The sequence below is a fragment of the Hemitrygon akajei genome, chromosome 22 (genome assembly GCF_048418815.1).
Source record: "Hemitrygon akajei chromosome 22, sHemAka1.3, whole genome shotgun sequence".
NCBI lineage: Eukaryota > Metazoa > Chordata > Chondrichthyes > Myliobatiformes > Dasyatidae > Hemitrygon > Hemitrygon akajei.
In genome coordinates this window covers 24,607,790-24,625,072 of record NC_133145.1, presented here as the reverse complement: position 1 = coordinate 24,625,072, position 17,283 = coordinate 24,607,790, and the positions used below count along the sequence as shown (strand labels likewise).

At 42.9% G+C, this 17,283-nt stretch overlaps 1 protein-coding gene across 1 annotated transcript in view; it reads left to right on the top strand.

Annotated features, from left to right (window-relative positions):
- myocd (myocardin) overlaps window positions 1-17,283 on the top strand; it is a 654,082-nt gene that overhangs the window by 436,792 nt on the left and 200,007 nt on the right. Inside the window, exon 5 of the mRNA XM_073025871.1 lies at window positions 4,045-4,290. Coding sequence (XP_072881972.1) covers window positions 4,218-4,290 — 73 coding nt within the window. The 5' untranslated portion in view covers window positions 4,045-4,217. The remainder of the gene's footprint in view (window positions 1-4,044; window positions 4,291-17,283) is intronic.

Here is a 17,283-nt window from a genome sequence, read left to right as displayed (position 1 = left end):
CCAAATCCCAGCCCAGAGATTACCAAGCTCCGCGGTGTAATTTATAATGTGCAGATCTATTTTTTTTACCTTAATAACGTACACTACAAGATCAAGACACCTTTTAAGGTTTTCAAATAATTTTGTCAGCACACAAATAATAGAGAAAAAAACAACTACAGGACATATCTTGTTCTGTCTCTATTCAACCAACAGCCCAGTTCCCAATTTGACATAAGAACAAAAAACGTTAGAAAGATTCAACATGTCAGACAGTATCTGTGAAAGAGAAGCAGGTCCAAGACTCCTTGTCAGAATCTGGCAAACTGACCTTCTATAATCTGGGAGCATTTAGAATCCCAAGTTTTATTATTATGCCATATCCTGCATCTTACTCAATCAAATGGATTGAGAATAGGTGGAGTGGGTCTGGGCAGGGTGTTACATAAAGGCAATGTACACTCAGGTGTATTTTATTAGCTACACCTGTACACCTACTCATTAATGCAAATATCCAATCAGCCAATCATTTGGCAGGAACTCAGTCCACAAAAGCAGGCAGACATGGTGAAAGAGGTTCAGTGATTGTTCAGACCAAACATCAGAAAGGGGAGCAAATGTGATCCAAGTGACTTTGAGCATGAAATGACTGTTGGTGCCAGACGGTGTGGTTTCAATATCTCAGGAGCTGCCGAACTCCTGAGGTTTTCATGCACAACAGTGTCCAGAGCTTGCAGAGAAGGGTGTGAGAAACAAATAAAAACATCCCATGAGCAGCAGTTCTGTAGGCAAAAATGCCTTGGTAATGAGAGAGGTCAGAGAATACGACCAAGCTGGTTCAAGCTGACAGGAAGGCAACAGTAACATAAATAACCACATATTACAACAGTGGTTTGCAGAAGAGCATCTCTGAACACACAACACGTTGAACCTGGTAGTGGATGGACTGCAGCAGCAGAAGACCATGAACATGATACTGAGATTAATCCTAGGATGCGCTGGGACACATCATCACTGGTGTAACCTGGGGTCATAGAGCGTCTCCTTCTTTTAACATCAAACACTCCTGCCCAGGCGACCCAGCCAGGATTGATCAGGCCCTGACTTGTGTCACAGCAGTACTGGTCAATGGGTCACACTCCTTGATCCATGGCCATCCAGAGGCGTGTTCAGACAGTCCTGATGGCTCTGCTGTTTGCAGCTCCTGTAATGCCAAGGAGAGAGCAGGTTTTGCACAGCGAGCAGCCAGCAAAACCTCTATAGCCCACCTCTACAGGCTCACATCATGTCCTCCACCCTTGCGTGAAGATGACAGGAAGGCAGCGGTAACACAAAAAACCGTGCATTGCAGAAGAGCATCTCTGATCCAGTATTCCCAAGGCACTGTCAGTTCTACCATGACCACCTGCTTTGAGGTTTCAGACAGAATGACCATGTCAGTCCTCAGTGATGCTGATGATGAGAAGTCAGAGAACTTTAATTGCTTGCGAAGATTGACTTCCAGTTGCCAGTCAGACGCAATGGCGAGCAAGGCTGCTGGTGATCTGGGCTGAGGCTGTGATTGGTCTCCATCTTTAACAAAGGCCATGATCTTTCTGTTGCTAATGGTCAGGGAAGTATTTTCTTCCACTGCCTTCAGCACCAGGTCATAGCACCAGCAGCAGCGGCCTTCTCCCAGGGCTTCTGGGCAGCTGCTGAAAACCCTGGAGAGTTCCTCTGCCAGGGCAGAGAGGACATGATGGTGCCTCACTTTTGCCCCAACCAAAGGTACTCTGGACAAGGCAGGATGTCATACACAACCTAGATCATCAACTTGATGCATTGGAGTTCTGCCTGCCAAGTGTTGGATCAGGAGTTCTTCTGCTTCAGTGCACCCTCCCACCTTGTCCATGCTCCCTGCTGCCCTATTCCGACCATCCTGGTGGTACGCACTTCTTCAGCAGCTGCTCGCACCACTACTTGAGTCAGTTTGTGTCTGTCCATGCCCTGGGCCCAGTCAAAGCGAGTTAAAAGGAAGCTACCCAGCCCTGCCTGTTCAGTCCCTACCAGATCCTTTTGCCTCAGGTGTGCCTCAGCCATCTCCTCTGCATTCTGGACCTTCCACTTCCCACCTGTCTAGACCTCAGTGCTTGCTGTGGAGACTTTGGGATGACTGGAATCTCTATGCAACAGCAGTATGGGAATCCAAATACCCCTCAGTCAGGCTTCTGAAGAGAAACTGCAGTTTATTCATCTTCCTCAGGCTATGTGGGAGGTCCAGCCATCTTCAAAGCTAGCCATTAGTCTTTTCTTCAAGGGTCTGAACTGTTGACATGGGTCCCTCCAACACCACAATGGGCCAGAGGATTCAAAGGAGGATCCTATGCTGGTAGATCCAGGCCTTGGAATTTGCTAGATAGGCCTGACTTGTCCACACTGGTGAGCCAGTCTTCTAACATCTTGGTGTTCTTCTAGATAGCAGCCACATCTCTTAGACTGCTGTCAAAGATCTTCCCCAGGCTCTTGACTTGCTTCTCAGAGATGGATGGGATAGCAATACCATCCAAGGGGAAATGGAGTCTGTCCATGAATCCTTAACAGCAGAGACCTGGATTTCTCTGGCTTGAAGGTTGCCTTTGTCCATGTAATGAGCCTGTCTAGCCCCTGGAAGATCCATCTACTGCCTGGGACCAATGTAGTTGTTACCGTGAGGACATGCATTGGGCCTCTGTCTGGGAACTGCCGTACACGTGCCTTAGTCAGAGGGCCTCGACACTCCGATAATAAGAAGCAGCACCAGGAGCACTGAACACAGTATATGGCCATAACTGGCCTCTTGTATATCAATGAGACCCCATGTAGATTGGGAGACTGCTTTGCCGAGCATCTATGCTCCATCCGCCAGAACAAGTGGGAACTCCCAGTGGCCACCCATTTTAATTCCACTTCCCATTCCCATTCCGATATGTCCATCCATGACCTCCTCCACTGTCAGAATAAGGCCACACCTAGATTGAAGGAGCAACACCTTACATTCAGCTTGAGTAGCCTCCAACCTAATGGCATAAGCATCAATTTCTCAAATTTCCAGAACTGCTTCAACCCCCTCCCCCACCCCTCACCATTTCCTATCCTCTTGCCCCTCTCTCATGCTATCTCCTTGCCGTCCATCACCTCCCTCTGGTGCTCCTCCTCCCCTGCCCCCTTTTTCCTTTCTTCCATGGCCTTCTGTCTCTTTCACCAATCAACTTCCTAGCTCTTTGTTTCATCCCTCCCCCTCCAAGTTTCATCTATCGCCTTGTGTTTCTCTCTCCCCTCCCCCCACCTTCCAAATCCCTCAGCTTTTTTCTTCGGTCCTGCCTGAAATGTCAACTGTGCTTTTTTCCATAGATGCTGAGTTCCTCCAGCATTTTATGTGTGCTGCTCAGTTCCTGTCTCTCTGTCTCTGCTACATTCTCTACGCCATTTTGCCCTGCACAGTCTCATAAGCTTACTCTTGGGGGTGTTACAAAGCTCGGCAAGTGTTGGCTTCTCTTCATCCTCCCCTGCCCCCACCACAGAATGCAGAAATACACTCGGTGGCCACTTTATTTAGTATTTCCTGCACCCAATAAACTGCCACTGCATGTATAGTACAGTACTTTGCCCAGAATGGAGATAATTGGGTAATACTTCTGTCAATTAAACTGGTGTCTGTGCTGCTATCAGCAGGTGAGCTTCATCTTGTGTACATAATGTGCACGTAACAGTTCTCCACATGTCAATTTTTTGGAAGAAATTGCTTGTTTTATTGGGAAAATTTGGTTTGGTTTCTGTAATAAATTCACAATTTTTTGCTTTTTCAGCAAATAGTTTATTTCTTGATGATAAATGAGAGCAAATTGACTTTATTTTTGACTGCTTACTGAAGCCAAGACATAAACACTCCAACCCTAACCCTCTTCATCCTCCAGCTTGAGGATAACATAGTATTATGAATAGATACTCTCCTACATGAACTAAGAAAAGAAAATATATTATTCTTAAAGTTAAGACAAGCAACAGAAACACTGAGCTACCCAATAACTCGTATATTTTATTTTGCAGGTTGGCTTAATTTTAATGAATTTTGTTGAGCCGAAATATTCAAAGTGGAGCAATCAACGGAAGCAACTCCCACTCCGAGCAAGTTGAATGGAGTGACGAAAAATGGGGGCTCGGACCAGAATTCTGATCCAGTTATTGGGAAGGCAGAAGATTGCAATCCCAAGAGTGACTGCATGACCTCGGAAATGAAAGATCTGCCTGCGCAGACAGATCAACCACTGCCACCTCTCACTGAGCGGAAGAATGGTAGGATGTGTTTGATTATGTAGGAAAAGCTATATGTGATGTGCTTCTTCATAATTGTCAACCAATTAGACAATTGATTTGGAATAGGTCAGAGGTTTTGTTAGTACAGTACCCAAGAAACGAGAATGTTTAGAGATATTTTCCCTTCAAAAGTTTCAGTGGAATGGAAAGATTATTTGCACTATACTTCAAAACACCTAGTACAGATACAAAAGATAATTTCTAAAACAATATTTTCAGTAGAAATGTGGACCACCAATCTGGCAGTTTTATTGGAAATGGGAACTTTCCAATTTCTGGATTATTTATAGTTCAGAGCAGTACTCTTGTTGACACAGTCCTTTTTTGACTGGTTATTTTTATTTTCTTTCATTGCCAAAAGCAGAGGGAGCCAGTATTCTTAAGGCAGTTTTACAAAGTTAAAAACTTTTAGTTCTCCTGTTTGAGCTAATAACTGATAGTAACATGTAATGCAAATTGGATCTAAATTACTGAAGTGATTGGAAAATCTTCTAAGTCAGTAATGTTTTATTCAGTTTAGTATATTTGTGTTTAAGATTCTGCTAGTTACTTCTGACCTCTCATCAACAAATATTTTATGGAAATATTTCGGATGCTGTGTCGCTCAGGTGGTTGATGGTTGGGTTGAGCTGTTCTTTGATCTTGGCAATCCATTTGCAAATGTTTCATCACCAATCAAGGAGACATTGTCAGTGCACTGTTGATTGTGGTGTTTGCTCCAAATACTTGACTTCTATACTTAATCAATCAGCTGATTGGTCATCAGTTTGGAAATTAATTTATCTTTTAATCGGCATTTTACTTGTGATGTTTAATCAGTGCTGTAAAGGATGTAGATTTTGGGTACTTGGAGATCTTACCTGATAACTTGTTGGATTTCTTTGAGGAAAACATCTCCTTCTTGCTGACAGTCAACACCGGTGCATCTCAAAGATGCGTGCTTAGCCCGCTGCTCTACTCTGTCCACCCCTATGATTGTGTGGTCAGGATAAGTACAAGCACCATCTGTAAAAATCTGCGGATCATACAACGGTTGTCGGCAGTATCTCAGATGGTGACAAGGAGGCGGACAGGAGTGAGATAGATCAGCTGGTTGAGTGGTGTCACAACAACAACCTTGCACTCAACATCAGGAAGATCAAGGAGTTGATTGTGGACTTCTGGAAGGGTAAGTCAAGGGAACACCCACAAGTCCTCATCAAGGGATCAGCAGTGGGGGAAAGAGTGAGCAGTTTCAAGTTCCTGAGATGTCAACATCTCAGTAGAACTATCCTGGGGCAAGCATATTGATGCAATAACAAAGAAGGCCCACCAGCAGCTATACTTCATCAGGAGTTTCAGGAGATTTAATATGTCACCGAAGACTCTAGCAAATTTCTACAGATGGACTGTGGAGGGCATTCTAACTGATTGTATCATTGTCTGGTATGGAAGGGCCACTTCGCAAGATCAGAAAAAGCTAGAGCAGGTTGTAAACTCAGCCAACTCCATCATGAGCACTCACCTCCACACCATCGAGGACATCTTCAAAAGGCAATGCCTCAGAAAGGCGGCGTCCATCATTAAGAACCCCCACCACCCACGGTGTGCCCTTATCTCATTGCTACCATCAGAGAGGAGGAAGAGTAGCTGAAGATGCGCACTCATTGTTTTAAGGACAGCTTCTTCCTCTCAACCAACTGATTTCTAAATGGACATTGTAACTATGAACACTACCTCACCACTTTTGCACTACATATTTAATTATTAAATCTTTATTTTCTTATAAATAAATAATTTATAGTATATATATCGCACAGTTTTGCTGTGAAGCAAAACAATTCACAACATATGTCAGTGATAATAAACCTGATTTTGATTCTGATTCTGTGGAAGTAACAAACAGGACAGATAAAGAAGAGTCAGTAGTTGCTGTCGACACAGAGTGTAGGAATAAATGTAACTTCCTAGTGAGTAACTAGTGGATAAGGCAGGGGAAAGAGGTTGAGAGGGAACAATGAATCAGCCAAGATCAAATGGTGGAGCCAAAAACATTGGGCCAAATGGCCTTTTTCTGCTCCTATGCCTTATGGTCTTATCACACATTATTGTCAGATTCAGCTCTGAACTTTAACCCTTTGCTTCCTGAAACTTTGCTTGTATAATGATAATGCATCTTTGCCCATCTCTGCAGATTGTTGTATGAGACTAATTCAGTACATGATGTATTATTGAAGCAAAGTTGTGTAAGTAAGTAGCAAAGAATACATGTTATATATAGGAATCATGTTTCATACAGCAAGAAACTAAATGAGCAGGCAATTTGTTTTGGTTCTGTTAGAAGAGGATGAAATTGCATATTTACATCAGTAGGCTTCTAATAATTTTCTCTGAATAAGTCCACCTGAGATGTTCTGTATCTGTAACGTCTCTTATATAGGACAGTATTTTCATCAGTGCATCACTAAAATGTTAGCTGGATTGTATTTTCACATGCTTGGAGTGGGATTTGAATTCAGAAACTTCCAGCTCCAAGATGTGAATGCCACCCTTGAGATTGCACATTCCACTCTAATGAAGAGTCTCTGATCTTCACTGAACAGGAGGCTGTTTAGTAAAGAGGCTTTGGAACTCATTCAGAAATGTACCAGAGGACATTTATCCAGCCTCAATGTCTTGTGCCTATTTGAACTTATTCAGTGTAGACATGGGTTGATTGTAAAGCAAGAAGAGACTGGGTCAAAATATAATTTAATATATGCAGCCTGACATGAAAGAACTGGACCCTATCCAATTCTACACGACACTGAAATCAAAAATACCTAAGATGTTGATGGCCTGTCTTCCAGCTTACAATAGGTAAGTTTAGCTTGCTTTAAACCAGTGGATCCCAACGTGGGGCGTACGCCCCACAGGGGGGTAATTTGATTTTTAAGGGGGGCAATTCGAGAATGAGTTATTAACAGTGAATTTTTTCTAGTAAGTCTGTGTGAGTATGAGTGTGTGTGCAAGTTAATACATATGTGTATATACAGTATGTATACATAAAAATACTTGTGTGTATGTACATGTGTAATTGCATATGTACTGTATATATAGTGTATCACCATCATTACAACCATCAAATGGCTTTCATAATTAAATTAATGAATTGACTGATGTAGGAAGGAACGAATGAACAAGTCCAAACGCGTAAGAAACTCGTACGAGGTCGCGCCAATGCTGCTTTTTGCAGTAGCTTTCGGTTCTTGGTGGTGTGAAGGTGTGTACATTGCGTCATCTCTTTTAAACGGTGTATCTGTCTTTGTATGCTGTAGAAATGAATCGGCATTGTTTTATTTATTTATTATTATTATTTTATTATCACTTAATGTTCTTTTTTTTACAATTTCTTAGTAATTTCTTCCTCAGAACTTTAACAGTCCTTTGGTTCTTTTATTTTTCTCTTTCATGAATGCCATGTTCTTTGGAAGCTTGATTAAACCAAGTTAATGGTCTTTTAGGCTTCCTCCAGGTGAATAGGAGTTCACTTTTTAAATAATAAGAATTGTATATCACCATAGGGGGCATCAGGATTTTAGAGGTGATTAGGTGGGGCATGGCCAAAAAAAGGTTGGGAACCACTGCTTTAAACATAAATAATATACATCGGAAATGGAAAAGAATTTTAAATTTTGCACAGAATCCTGCAGCTCCTCAGATTAAAGACTCACTGGAAATATCTCTGAGGTTGTAATTATGGCCATGGAGAAAACCAATAAACTGTAGATACTGGAACTATGAAATAAATACATAGAGTTCTGGAAACATTCAGCAGGTCAGGCAGCATCTGTGCAACAGAACCAAATTTCACAAGATATAAGTCAGTGATAATAAACCTAACTATAATTCTGAGTAAAAATTTTAGGTCTGAGGCCTTTCATAAGAAGAATACCCAGTCTATAAGTATCATAAAAAGCTTCTCTTTATCAATATCTTAGCTGAACCAGGTAGTCACTATTAATTTACCAAACTTGTAATGGATTGCATTGTTATCCTTCAAAATTTTCATTATACACAAACGAGAAACATTGATTGTAGTTAATTGAGTTCTACAGTGCCCATTTAAACATGTGGGAAATATTGACTCCTTGGAAAAAGGTTACTAAGACTTCTTTTTTATTATTTATTTAAGGCAGCTTTGATTGGTTCAATTGATCTTTAGTGTGTAGATGTGGGGTTTTTTAGATTTTGAAATGTAACAATAAATATTTGAAGCAACGTATACATATCAGAATGTTTATAACAAAGCCATTCAAAAGCTGAACTGCGCAGGTATCTGAGACAGATAGTGATCTTGGGGGAGGGGTGGGGAAGTGAAGCCTCTTCAGCTCTCAGAGACATTCTATCCCATTGCTACACTCAGCCACACCAAAGTGCTGGGAGCCAAACAACCCGCAGCAGGTTGTGCCAGAGGTCACACTGGAGCAAACAGCCTGGCACAGGGAGTTCACAATTCTGAGCCAATCGATGAACAGCCCCTTTAGGTAGGTCAAATACTTTTCCTTTCTTCTTCACCCACCTCACAACTCTTATCCTGACTTCCTTCTGAACTCATTTGTTGACCAACAGCCTTGCAGAGTTTCCACATGCTTAACTGTTGATCTTTGTGCCAATGCACATCAAAGGCTCTAAATGATCTTGTTAACAAGGTTCCAACAAGCTGGATTTAAAAAGTAAGCTTCAGATCCAAAGATTCAGAGCTTTAGCTAAGATGGGTTTTATTTAACTGTCAGAATTTGAGCCCTAAGATATCCTCTATACCTTTCCTATCCAATGTGCATTTTAAGTACCGCCTCAACCACTCCATCTGGCATTACATTTATGGCCAGCAAGCTGCACCGGGTTAACTTTTAACTTTTTCAATGTTATTCAATCAGGAATCATTTATTTTCCTGAGTGAAATTCAATAATGATGATTTTGTGTCACTTTAAAAATCTATCTTCACACTGTAGGCCAACAGGAGTGCCCATCATGGAGTTACCACTTGGATGTACAAGATGGTTGCATTTCCAGTATCACACTGATTTTGGAACAAAGTGGGGGATCCTAAACCATGCTGTAGAAATATCCAATACTGGGCACTCCGGGAACACCTCAGATCCTCTGTTCATTCCCCTGAAGTGGGAATCCTGAGATATAAATCGCATGTTTACTTTTAACCATTTTGTGCCCTTCCTACAATGCACTGACTATCCACTGGTCGCCCAATTGCTTGGCTCTGTGCCATACAGAATATGCACTGGAAGCGTTGACCTCCAAACCCAGCTGCATTAATCATCTCTGTCCTGAGCCTCAGTCAAAATCCTGGATTTCCCACTGTGATCCTTGCTGATCTCAGCGCAATTACTTCTGCCCTCACTGATCTACTCAAGGCACAGTCTTCGGTCCCTCTCCTCCCTACATATGGTACAGACTCTGATCCTTCTCCACTTTCCTCCACCCAAGATACAGGCTCTGGAAATTCTCCACTCAACATAAGACATTGGCTCTGAACCTTTTTGTCTCCATTCAGCATGCCCCATGTCCCTAAGGTTCTAACCCAACTTCTCCCCCCTTGATGCTGAAGTTTGAAGTTGTGATGTCCAAGAGTGAAACTATCAATGGCATCCTCAGTAACTCCCATCCTCTGTATCCCTTTGAGTGCATGAGAATTCCTCAGCTATCAAACTTTCGCATGATCTCTCTTCACCTTCGGCATGGAATAGGCCCTTCCATCCCTTCAAGCTGCGCTGCAAAGCAATCCCTGCCCCCATTATATCCTAGCCTGATCACAGGATGGTTTACAATGACCAATTAACCTCCCAACCACTACGGCTTTGGAATGCAGGAGGGGACCGGAGCACCTGGAGGAAACCCACGTACAAACTCCTTGCAGACAGCAGTGAGAATTGAACCCAGATAGCTGATACTGTGAAGCCTTGTGCTACCCACTATGCTACGGTGCCACCCCATATATAAGCTTTGCACGAGCTTTGTCAAATCAAGAAAGACTTCACCCATATTTCGTTTTGCACTCAGAATGGAAATATGTAACAAAAGCATGAAAAAAGTTTTAGAACATAATGTACAAGTACCGGTGAAATATCGGAGATAGCCTTTGCTACCAACATGTGGCTTCAGAATCTGAGTGGTGGTCTACAATAGAGGGGTGTCTATAATCGCCTAAAGTGCTGATAGCTTTGCTGTCTCAAGACAAAATGGTATTAAAACAGTTGTAATGCAGGACGGTCAGAGTTCACACAGACTGAAGAAGTCACCCCTGAACAGTTAGTGTTTCACTTCACTTCACAAGTTAGTCAGATGTGTTCAAAAGCCACTTAAACTGAGGGGTATTAATCAAAGGAATTCCAGATATTCACTGCTCGGAATATTTTTAGAATATCAAGAATTACGTGTTGTAGAGAGACATTATGGCAAAGTAATAACATAAGTTAATTTTCCATGACAAATCATAGAAATCCAAAGAGTGTCTCTAACGATAGCCTTAATTATTTATACTCCATTTATCTTATAAGCTTAATCTCCAAGGTATTAAGCTGTCTATTCCGTGATATACTTGAAGATATATCATGAATATATCTTAATATAAAATTAATCTGTTTAAAATTGCTATGATTGGTATCATTCTGCATTGTTCTGTTGAAGTAGTTTGTGCCCCTTCTTTTGATTCAGAATCACATGGATTCAAACCCTACTCCAGCAATGAGCTGAAATCTTGGCTGACATCTTCATTGTCCTGGATGATATATCAAACCATGGTTACACCTAGCTGCTCAGATAGCCAGTTGATGGTGCTGTTTGGAAAGTTAGAGAAATTTCCTTGCTATGCTGTCTAAGCAATATAATGCAATTAGTAATAAAAATCAACAAGTTACTTGGCCTACCTGCTGTTTCTGAGAATTCATTGGCCAGGGAAAGTGAGCAGATGATAGAGAGGAGCTGTGGGCAAGTAGTCACACCAGGGCCTTGGGAGACAGATAAGTGGGTAACAGGAGAGGGAAGGAAAAGAGTCAGATACTAGAGAGTACCCCTGTGGCTGTCCCCCTTAATAATAAGTACTCCTGTTTGAGTACAGTTGGGGGGGACGGCCTACATGGAAGAAACAACAGTGTCTGCACCTCTGACACAGAGTCTGGCCCCGTGGCTCAGATGGGTAGGGAAAGGAAAAGGATGGCAGCAGTGACAGGGGACTCTAAAGTTAGGGGGTCAGACAGCCAATTCTGTGAATGTAGGAAAGAAACACAGATGGTAGTTTGCCTCCCAGGTGCCACGGTCCAGGATGTTTCTGATCTCGTCTACAATATCCTGAAGTGGGAAGGTGAACAGCCAGAGGTCGTAGTACATATTTGTACCAATGAAATAGGTAGGAAAAGGGAGGAGATCCTGAAAACATACTACAGGGAGTTAGGAAGGAAATTGAGAAGCAGGACTACAAAGATAATAATCTCAGGATTACTGCCTGTGCCACGTGACAGTGAGTATAGGAATAGAGTGAGGTGGAGGATAAATGTGTGGCTGAGGGATTGGAGCAGGGGGCAGGGATTCAGATTTCTGGATCATTGGGCCCGCTTTTGGAGCAGGCGTGACCTGTACAAAAAGAATGAGTTGCACTTGAATCCGAGGGAGATCAATATGCTAGCAGGGATGTTGCTAAGGCTATTGGGGAGAATTTAAACTAGAATTGCTGGGGTTGGGAACCGAACTGGAGAGACGAGGAAGGAGTGGTTGGCTGACAAATAGAGAAAGCTTGGAGACAGTGCAAGAGGGAGGATAGGCAGGTGATAGAGAAGGGATACACTCAGACTGATGGTTTGAGATGTGTCTAGTTTAATGCAAGAAGCACCATGAACAAAGCAGATGAGCCTAGAGCCTGGATCAGTACTTGAAGCTATGATGTTGTGGCCATCACAGAGACTTGGATGGCTCAGGGACAAGAATGGTTACTTTGAGTGCCAGGCTTTAGATGTTTCAGCAAGGACAGGGAGGGAGGCAAAAGAGCTGGGGGCATGCCACTGCTGATCAGGGATAGTGTCACAACGGCAGAAAAGGAGGAAGTCATGGAGAGATTGTCTACTGAATCTCTGTGGGTGTAAGTTAGAAACAGGAAGGGGTCAATAACTCTACTGGGTGTTTTTTATAGACCACCCAATCGTAACAGGGACATTGAGGAGCAGATAGGGAGACAGATTCTGAACGGTGTAATAATAACAGGGCTGCCGTACTGGGAGATTTTAATTTCCCAAATATTGATTGGCATCTCCGTAGGGCAGTGGTCTCCAATCACCAAGCCACAAGGCATGTGCTATCGGGCCGCGAGGAAACGATATGAGTCAGCTGCACCTTTCCTCATTCCCTGTCATGCCCACTCTTGAACTGAACGCATGCGAGGTCATCAGTCGCCTTAACGCAGTGATACCCTCGCGCCAGGGATCACTGGTTGGCCTCGGGTAACCGGCCGCCTCGCACGGCCGGCAGGAAGTGCCGTTGCTACTGGCCTGGAGCGCGGACAGATGGGCGCCGCCTCTAAACCTGTTTAGCACACGGAATGTTCGTGGGGAACCGGGTGCTAAAATATTCGCAGACAACCTAATTCGGGCTCATCATTTCGTAAGTAGCAGAGCAGCTACCTTGCTGTGATCTACTAAAAGTCATCCCTTGAGACAAACTTTTGTCGGCCAATAGATCCTACAAGGGGGGCAGGCACACGTCCCGTCGCACTCCTTGCTCGGTCGGTCGCTCTCTCCGGACTGTGACTGCCACGGCCCCAGTACGGGGACCTCTGGCCCTGACCTTGTCCTCTCACCCCACCCATTACCAGCCTCACCTGGGCAAGGTGTCTGGCAGCGGGCGGGCGGGAGGCTGGGGTTTGGGCTGTCCAATGAGGCAATGAAGCCCTCAAAACTGCTTCAGTACCTTGAGTCCAAGCACTCTGCACTTAAAGACAAACCCGTTGAGTTTTTTGAGTGGAAAAAATGTGAGCAAGTGGGACAGAAGCAAGTGCTGAGAGCCGCGAAAACTAAGTTGCAGAATACATTGGACATAAGGAACCTCCTTCGAGTATCTCTGTATTCAGATCATGTTTAACATCCCCCACCCATCGGCTGGTCGGCAAGAATATTGTCAATATTAAACCAGTCCGTGGTGCAAAAAAGTTTGGTGACCCCTGCTCTAGGGCAAGTGATTTAGATGGGGTGGAGTTTGTTAGGTGTGTTCAGGAAGGTTTCCTGACACAATTTGTAAATAAGCCTATAAGAGGAGAAGCTGTACTTGGTCTGGTATTGGGAAATGAACCTGGTCAGGTGTCAGGTCTCTCAGTGGGAGATCATTTTGGAGATACTGATCATAATTCTGTTTCCTTTACCATAGCATTGGAGAGGGATAGGAACAGACAAGTTAGGAAAGTGTTTAATTGGATTAAGGGGAAATATGAAGCTATCAGGCAGGAACTTGGAAGCATAAATTGGGAATAGATGTTTTCAGGGAAATGTGCAGCAGATATGTGACAAATGTTCAGGGGATATTTGCATGGTGTTCTGCAAAGGTACGTTCCAATGAGACAGGGAGAGGATGATAGGGTAAATGAACCGTGGTGAACAAAGGCTGTTGAAAATCTAGTCAAGAAGAAAAGACAAGCTTACAAAAGGTTCAAAAAACTAGGTAATGATAGAGATCTAGAAGATTATAAGGCTAGCAGGAAAGAGTTTAAGAATGAAATTAGGAGAGCCAGAAGGGGCCATGAGAAGACCTTGGTGAGCAGGATTAAGGAATTCTACAGATATGTGAAGAGCAAGAGGATAAGGCGTGAGAGAATAGAACCAATCAAGTGTGACAGTGGAAAAGTGTGTATGGAACCGGAGGAGACAGCAGAGGTACTTAATGAATACTTTGCTTCAGTATTCATTACCGAAAAGGATCTTGGCGATTGTAGCAATGACTTACAATGGATTGAAAAGCTTGAGTGTGTAAACATTAAGAAAGAGGATGTGCTAGAGTTTTTGGAAAGCATCAAGTTGGATAAGTTTCCAGGACCAGACAAGATGTACCCCAGGCTACTGTGGGAGGCGGGGGAGGAGATTGCTGAGCCTCTGGCAATGAACTTTGTATCATCACTGGGGACAGGAGAGGTTCCAGAGGATTGGAGGATTCCGAGTGTTGTTCCCTTATTCAAGAAAGGAAGTAGAGATAGACCAGTGAGTTGTATTTCAGTGGTTGGAAAGCTGATGGATGAAATCCTGAGAGACAGGATTTATGAACATTTGGAGAGGCATAATATGATTAGAAATAGTTTGCATGGCTTTGTCAAAGGCAGGTCATGCCTTATGAGCCTGACTGAATTTTTTGAGGATGTGACTAAACACATTGATGAAGGAAGAGTAGTAGATGTAGTGTATATGGATTTCAGCAAGGCATTTGATAAGGTGCCCCATGCAAGGCTTATTGAGAGACTAAGGAGGCACGGGATCAAAGGGGACATTGCTTTGTGGATCTAGAACTGGTTTGCCAACAGAAGGCGGTTGTAGACGGGTCATATTCTGCATGGAGGACGGTCACCAGTGGAGTGCCTCAGGGATCTGTTCTGGGACCCTGTCTCTTCGTGATTTTTTATAAATGACCTGGATGATGAAGTGGAGGGATGGGTTAATAAATTTGCTGATGACGCAAAGGTTGGGGGTGTTGTGGATAGTGTGGAGGGCTGTCAGAGCTTACAGCGGAACATCAATAGGATGCAAAACTGGGCTGAGAAGTGGCAGATGGAGTTCAACCCAGATAAGTGTGAGGTGGTTCATTTTAGTAGGTTAAATATGATGGCAGAATATGGTATTAACGGTAAGGCTCTTGGCAATTGAGGATCAGAGGGATCTTGGGGTTCGAGTCCATAGGACACTCAAAGGTGCTGCACAGGTTGACTCTGTGGTTAAGAAAGCATACCGTGCATTGGCCTTCATCAATCATGGGATTGATTTTAAGAGCCGAGAGGTAATGTTGCAGCTATATAGAACCCTCTTCAGACTTCACTTGGAGTACTGTGCTCAGTTCTTGTCACCTCACTACAGGAAGGATGTGGGAACTATAGAAAGGGTGCAAAGGAGATTTACAAGGATTTTGCCTTTTCTTCTTGGAGCGGCAGAGGATGAGGGGTGACCTGATAGAGGTGTAGAAGATGATTATCATGTGGATAGTCAGAGGCTTTTTCCCAGGGCTGAAATGGCTAACACAAGAGGGCATAGTTTTAAGGTGCCTGGAAGTAGGTACAGAGGAGATGTCAGGGGTAGGATTTTTACGCAGAGAGTGGTGAGTGCGTGGAATGGGCTGCCGGCGATGGTGGTGGAGGAGGATATGAAAAGGTCTTTTAAAAGACTTCTGGATAGGTACATGGAATTAGAAAAATAGAGGGCTACCCTAGGTAATTTCTAAAGCGAGTACATGTTCGGCACAGCATTGTGGGTCAAAAGGGCCTGTATTGTGCTGTTGGTTTTCTATGTTTCTATGTTTCATGCACTCATAATGGTTGGCATTCTGAAGTTTGATGGGATAGACCTGAGAAGTAGATGATGTAGACTCAGTATATTATTGAGGACAAACTCCTTCTGTCAAACAATAATTTGATTGTGAAAAAATAACAATCTAACTTGTTTAGTACTTTACACAATTGACTGCATTTCGGATATTTCAACACATTGACACCGCTGGACAGATAGCTAAGTCATAAGAAGCAATGTTAAGTTGTTTCTTCAGACATTTTGAAGGTGCGAGTGATAAACAGCAGGTTATAAATGCAAAACTGGTGGATTTAGGTTAAGTATTTTTCTAGCTTTGCATAACACACCCATTCTAGGTTGGCCACATTTCAAGCTGTTGATTACAGTTTTAACTGTGCCTTGAGCTTCATAGGAATTTCAGACTGATTGTTTAAGTGGCATTTGAACACATCTGATTAGCGTTTGAAACGGTACATTAACTGTGAAGAGATGATCTTGACATAAAATCACCATCCAACTATCTGTGGGCATTTCAACATATTCCAGCCTTAAGCTGGGTATAAATTAAAGGCCCAAAGAATTTACTCGGATCGTCATACACTGGATCCTGAACAGTTAGAATGCATAGGCTTTTAATTAAGGCAAAAATCAAAAAATCTGTGACGAACATATTCACTGATGTTAGAGGTTTATTCAAGAAAATGAGAAGGCATGCAGAGGAGCCCTAAACTCACCTGACATCAAACGCTGGTATCTTGCAGTCACTCGTAAATACACTCCCATCCATCCTGCAAGTCTCCCAAATGACTGTCTGCAGGGACAGCTCATTCATTAGTTAGCTGTTTGTTACTTGGGGAGGGCCTGCATTAGGTTTGTAATGGATTACTTGTGCAGTATTGAACTTGCAAAAGAACAGTTGGATAATAGTAGATTTATAATGGGCCATTTGTGCAGTGTTTCATTGGTAATAGAGTGTATGTGATGTATTAGATTTGTAATGGACCATATGTGTCATGCTAGATTTGTAATAGATTATTTGTGAACTGCTACATTAGTAAGAGACCTTTTGGGAACTGCTACATTAGTAAGAGACCATTTATGCAGTCTTAGATTTGGACAATTTATGAATTGCTTGGTTTGATTCATGCTCTGGAAGATTTTTTTGAGCTCATCTCCCTCTTCGGAAAGATATATGTGTGAATAGGGAGTACGGTAATGATCAAGCAAACTGAAGCAGAAGATCAGGAGTCTTTTTTGATTAAATCAAAATACCCATTCAAAGGTTTGTTGATTTAATCAAAAAAGATGAAGCTCTTGTCTTTGTTCCTGTCATTGGGAGAGCTGAAGTGATGGCAGTTCTAACGAAATTGCTTATGCCATAGTTAACTTTTGACCTAGTGTGCAGCACTGCTGCAGGTGGTTTCATTTGATTTACTGAGTTTCTGATTTCAGCCCTGCATCTGGGAGTGT